The following is a 6,000-nucleotide window of genomic DNA, read 5'->3' as shown; positions in this document are numbered from 1 at the left end:
TGACCTTGATATATATATATATATATATATATATATATATATATATATATACTACTATAACTTAATCATGATTGTTAATTAATCTATGGTTTGACTTTATTTTTGTTGGTTACGCACATATCTTTGACCTTAATTATTATATATAACTTGCTTTACCTTGCTTATTTTACGTATACAACAACTTACCTTTTTAACATGTTTTTTTCTCCTATAAATTCGATTGACATATTTTTAGTTTCTGACAAAATCACATTGAAAAATAGCTCCATTTTCCACTATTTCCTCCTTTATGGTGCTTAAAGAAAATATTCATTAATAAATAAAGTTGTGTGAATCGAATTTTGGTGTTATATATGCAAGACTTGTTGTTAAGTTTTCACATCGAACTAAGGCCTTATAGGTATTAATGGTTCCACTAGTATATGACCTTGGTTCGACATAATAATTTGATGACAGGCTTTGTATCTGTAACACCAAATACCTGAATATCACACAATTTTATTTTATTGATGAATGTTTTTTACTGGATAGAAAAATATAATAAAATGATAAAGATGTTTGCATACTTGAATGTGCGAGCAAGGTAAGCTAGATGTATTGATTAGGGTTAGGGTAATATATTAATTTGTATTTTAATTCTTCTCTTAAAATTTGATATTTATTACTCTTATAATTATTTTTGTCTAATTTGATATAAAGATCGAGTGCAAATATTTTAACATATAACAAGTCCAAATCTATATCCAATGAACATTGGACATAGAGATTGCAAACAAGTTCATGCAATTTAGAAGATTACCACCTTAATGGATCATTTGGATTAAAGATAAATTGTGCATAAATTAATGTGTGTTGTAGAGATTGATGGTGTAAAAATTGTAATGTTTGAGATTAATAATATATAAATGCAATTATTACAAGAATTGTTTTGTTTACTTATTTTCAAAATGTTTAATACATGATAGTTAATTTGGCCATTTTAATTACTTAATACATACAATTTAGTATTAATTTTTGTATTTGTATTTCACCTTTTGTCTCGCCTAAGACTAAAACGCACATTCATGTATAACTTATACAAATATTATTTATGCAGACACTAAAAATAACAACTATATAATCAATACATTGTGTATTGCTAAATTTATGCAATTATCAAAAGGTAGCCAAGTCTATGCTAAATTGTATGGAAGTATTATAACTATAGTCAATAATAAAAGATTAATTATTAAGTAAATTTTCAAACAGAATAAATAAACATAAATATTTATATTTAATATAATGAACAAGTAAAAGTGAAGGTGAGTAATAATTACTATATTACTGGTACTACAAATAATCACTAGAGGAAGGAAATTTTCTAATTTAGGAAAATGTAATCAAGGATGTAAAATTTCTTATATTTTACTTGAAGTATATTTTAATTTTCCTATTTTAGAAATTATGTAGATTTTAAAATATGCATGTAGTTTTTTTTTAATTAAAAAAATGGCTTTACCAAATACCTTTTCATTGTCAGCATCCAAATCCCTAGGTAACTTTTCTTCATGTCAGCCCCATTTCTCCCTTTTTCCCGACCACCGATATGGGAGGCGCCACCGCATCTCCGCCGTACACGCGGCGGCGGAGCAAGAAAAATGGAGTCTTGGAAGTTGGAAAAACAAGAAGGCTCTGCAACTTCCTGAATACCCAAATGAAGAAAATCTTGAAATTGTGCTTAAGATTCTTGAATCAAACCCACCCCTTGTGTTTGCTGGTGAAGCAAGGAATTTGGAGAAGAAGCTTGGTGAGGCTGCATTGGGGAAAGCTTTTTTGTTACAAGGTGGAGATTGTGCTGAGAGTTTTAAGGAGTTTAATGCTAATAATATTCGTGATACTTTTAGGATTTTGCTTCAGATGAGTGTTGTTCTTATGTTTGGTGGAGAAGTTCCTGTGATTAAGGTAATAAAGATTTGATTTTTATGAACTCCATTTTCAAATTTTGTGTTTTGATTGACTTATATGTGTGTTATGATGTTTCTTAGTTCTCATTTTTGTGTATTTGTGTGACAATTGTATGTTTTGTATGCGTGTATATATATATATGTTGTGTGTGTGAGAGAGAGACTGAGTTAAGTGTTGCTTAGTGGTCAATCACGTGGTTGAGAGCTACGAGTATTTATGTTACAAAAATACTAGGTGATTCTTTCTGTCCTAGTCTTAGTGGACAGAGTTACCTGGTACATGTTGCTGGTGGAAGGTGGAAGGTATCTCCTGGAATTAGTGGATATGAGCGAAAGCTGACCCGGACTCCACATTCGTAAAAAAAGAAGAAGAGTGTAGGAGACTTGTGAGTTGTGTAGATATATACATGTATTTGCTTTGCTCAAGTGTTTTAAGTGTATGAGTTGTGGAATATCTAGGATCTTGAATAGGTGGAATGCATGTCATTATGATGAGTTTCTTGATTGAAAAAAAGATCATGACTTTAAGATTAAATTGTTATATGGTTACTTATAGGTTGGAAGAATGGCCGGCCAGTTTGCAAAACCAAGATCAGATCCGTTCGAGGAGATAAATGGAGTGAAGTTACCAAGTTACAAGGGTGACAATATCAATGGTGATACATTTGATGAGAAGTCACGAATTCCAGATCCTCGTAGGCTTATTCGGGCCTATATGCAATCTGCTGCGACTCTTAATCTTCTTAGAGCTTTTGCTACTGGAGGTTATGCTGCAATGCAGAGGGTTACTGAATGGAATCTTGATTTTGTGGAGAACAGTAAGCAGGGCGATAGGTATGAATATTGTAATCTTTAATGAAGGTCTACAGCAGATTCTATGTAGGCGTTTGGACATAAAAATGCGATATTCGAAAAAAAAGTTGAAAAAAGGTGTTTGGAAATTGATGTGTGTTTGGACATGCAATCAACTTGAAAAAAGTTGAAAGTTTATGAGTAGAAAAAGAAAATTCACTTGAAGATTTGGTCGAAATCACTTTTTAAACTCGAAACTTATGTTCAAAAAGGTTTTCAAAATATGAGTTCACTGTATAACCAAACTTCGTTTTGAGTTTATTTTTTTAAAAAAACAATTGAACATTTTGCACGGACAAACGGATCCTATGTCTTTTTCGGAGATGAAAATTTGGAAAGAATTCCACGGTTATGCTTGGTCTGTAGTACTTTTAACTCTATATCATTTTAATGACACTTCTCGATTGTACTTGGGTTTGAAGTGCCAAGTTTTTGTCATTACAACTTCAAATGTCAAATATTCTGCCATGTAGTTTTGAGTCTAATGTGTTGATATTGGGGAATGTTTTGCAGGTACCAAGAACTAGCTCACAGGGTTGATGAAGCCTTAGGATTCATGACTGCTGCTGGACTCACAGTCGACCACCCTATCATGTCAACGATTGATTTCTGGACATCCCATGAGTGCTTGCTTCTTCCTTACGAACAAGCACTTACAAGGGAGGATTCAACTTCTGGTCTTTTCTATGATTGTTCTGCTCACATGGTTTGGGTTGGGGAACGAACCAGACAATTAGACGGTGCTCATGTCGAGTTTTTGAGAGGAGTAGCAAATCCGCTTGGCATAAAGGTATGGATAGCTTAAAGCAGTAAGTATTACTGATTAGCTTATTCGTTGCTCAGTGCAGTAGGCTGTTCGACTTGTCTAAATACGAAGTAAGAAGTAAAAGGAAAACAAAAATTTAGAACTTATGAATCTCCAATAATTCCGTTGGTTATTATATATGTATATTTACCATTATAAATACAATTTCAGCTCCTTTTAACTCATTTGTGCTAATTTTGAGATCTTACGAGTTGTCTCAGCCAATGCTGTTTTGCCTGTTTATATGAGTTGCCTAAAGATGGAAGTTTTATTGCAGGTGAGCCAAAAGATGGATCCAAATGAACTAATTAAGCTCATTGACATCTTGAACCCTGCCAATAAGCCTGGAAGAATAACTGTAATTGCAAGAATGGGTGCTGAGAACACGAGAGTGAAACTTCCGCCCTTGGTCAGGGCAGTACGAGGAGCTGGTCAGACTGTGACGTGGGTTTGTGACCCAATGCACGGGAACACCATCAAGGCACCATGTGGACTCAAAACTCGTGCTTTCGATACAATCCTGGTATGTTTCATCTGAGCATCCTCTCTATGATTCTTGGGTAAAATCACTTTGGACAATTAAAGTTTTCTCAAGACTTGGGGTCTCCATTCATAGTGAAACAGATAGAAATTGCTGCTTCCCATGAAAATGAGAGATGCTTTTGCTAGATATTAATCTGTTCAACGACGTTTAGTAGAAAGTATAGATATTTGATTCTGTATAGTTTGAGGCTTAACTGGAAATGGTTCTATGAGGTTGAAACTTGAAAGTGTAGTGTATTTTTCAGGCAGACTGCAATTTCAGTAGTTACTGTTTTTCGATCTCAAAGTTCAAAGCTTGTATCTGAATGTTATATTATACTAAACTGGCAGGCTGAGGTCCTAGCTTTCTTCGATGTGCATGAGCAAGAAGGGAGCCATCCTGGTGGTATTCATCTAGAAATGACAGGGCAAAATGTGACTGAATGCATTGGCGGATCAAGAACAGTAACCTACGATGATTTGGGCTCACGCTACCACACACATTGTGATCCGAGACTGAATGCTTCTCAATCTCTTGAACTTTCCTTCAATGTAGCTGAACGACTAAGAAGACGAAGAATGGCTACTCAACGCGTGTAGGCGTTTAGTCTGCAGTCTTGATCTCTTAGTATCCAATAAACTGAGTTTCCATCCATCCCCTCATAGTAGTTTGAGTAGTGTTACTAGAACTTAAGTCTGAATAAATATAAGTGATTTTGATTAATGTTTTTATACACTTTTACTAATCTTTTTGACTTGGAAACTTGAAAAAGAAAATGAAGAGTTATTATATTTTCTGTTTTATATACCCTATGTGAATCCCGCATATACAGAATACGAGAGACGTGTTGGGTATATAAGGAAGCAAGCCTTACAAGTTACACCCTTCCCCCTTCTTTGTGTATATGTGGTTTCTCTCTAAAAGTAAAATATTGAAAATACTAGTAGTTGATAATAATTAGCTTAACAAATATTTTGTAGGTACTTATTACAAAAATGTAAATATCAGATTAATTTAGTTAAACATAATTATCTCCATAGTCACATGTATTTGGTCACATTATTGGTTAATGAAGTGACTAATATCCACTTATCTAAGTCCTAACCACATGATCACTAACCTAAGTATTTTTAGGTGTTAACTAATTTGCAAATGCCAATTTTCTATTTTCTTGTGTTTGGAGAACATAACTTTATTTGATACGTGTTACTTGTGATAGATAACACGTATCCTGTAAAATTAATCGACGTATCCGCAAGCCGGCTCATATATATTATTGAAACCTTTTCAATGATTGAAAAGCCAAATAATTTAAAAGGGTAGTTGGATGGTAGATTCTTGGGATTATTCCAGATATGAGGACCATGACTCAACTGGTCCAAAAGACCTATCAACCACAAAGATACCTTATCAATCTTTATGATTTTATACTCTTTTTTTTTATATATAATATGAATTAGGAGAATATTCGCAAATTGTCATTATAATAAATTTGATTATGCTTTATAGATATAGTTTGCATATTTATGAGTTGTAGCTATAGTTTAAGTTATCTCATTTATATAATTTGCGGGTGAATTTATATAATTGAGCTATTTTTGTATAAATTCAAAATAAAGAACTGATACAAACACAAACAACTGAACTTTAAAACAATTATACAAATTACATTATATAACAGTTATACAAAGTATACTATACAAATTTCGAATTATACAAATTTGAAACTTCAGCCCACATAATTATCACTAAATATTAGTCGTGAGCGATAATTAGCAAAATATATATCTATGATAATTAATTAACTAGTATATGCTTGCCTAATCACGTAATTTTCACTATGAATTATGAAGGCAACTTTCTTGGTTTTAAGCAAA

General features: G+C 32.8%; 1 protein-coding gene across 1 annotated transcript; it reads left to right on the top strand.

Annotated features, from left to right (window-relative positions):
- The first annotated feature begins 1,380 nt into the window (after positions 1 to 1,380).
- On the top strand, positions 1,381 to 4,893 carry LOC102592476 (phospho-2-dehydro-3-deoxyheptonate aldolase 2, chloroplastic-like). The gene is made up of 5 exons (XM_006353158.1): positions 1,381 to 1,941; positions 2,500 to 2,777; positions 3,309 to 3,585; positions 3,878 to 4,123; positions 4,474 to 4,893. Exons 1-5 carry the CDS (start codon positions 1,489 to 1,491, stop codon positions 4,720 to 4,722), a joined length of 1,503 nt encoding a protein of 500 aa, XP_006353220.1. The 5' UTR covers positions 1,381 to 1,488; the 3' UTR covers positions 4,723 to 4,893.
- The last annotated feature ends 1,107 nt before the right edge of the window (positions 4,894 to 6,000 follow it).

The sequence above is a fragment of the Solanum tuberosum genome, unplaced genomic scaffold (genome assembly GCF_000226075.1).
Source record: "Solanum tuberosum cultivar DM 1-3 516 R44 unplaced genomic scaffold, SolTub_3.0 scf00152, whole genome shotgun sequence".
Lineage (NCBI taxonomy): Eukaryota > Viridiplantae > Streptophyta > Magnoliopsida > Solanales > Solanaceae > Solanum > Solanum tuberosum.
The sequence above is the reverse complement of the archived record's forward strand: the minus strand, read 5'-3'. Positions and strand labels throughout refer to the sequence as shown.

What these genes read in the sequence shown, in the direction of transcription:
- LOC102592476 (XM_006353158.1), top strand. Translation starts at nt 1,489, where the DNA reads ATGGCTTTACCAAATACCTTTTCATTGTCAGCATCCAAATCCCTAGGT. An exon ending in GAGAAGTTCCTGTGATTAAG is followed by an intron (nt 1,942 to 2,499) that starts GTAATAAAGATT and finishes GGTTACTTATAG; the next exon opens with GTTGGAAGAATGGCCGGCCA. An exon ending in AACAGTAAGCAGGGCGATAG is followed by an intron (nt 2,778 to 3,308) that starts GTATGAATATTG and finishes AATGTTTTGCAG; the next exon opens with GTACCAAGAACTAGCTCACA.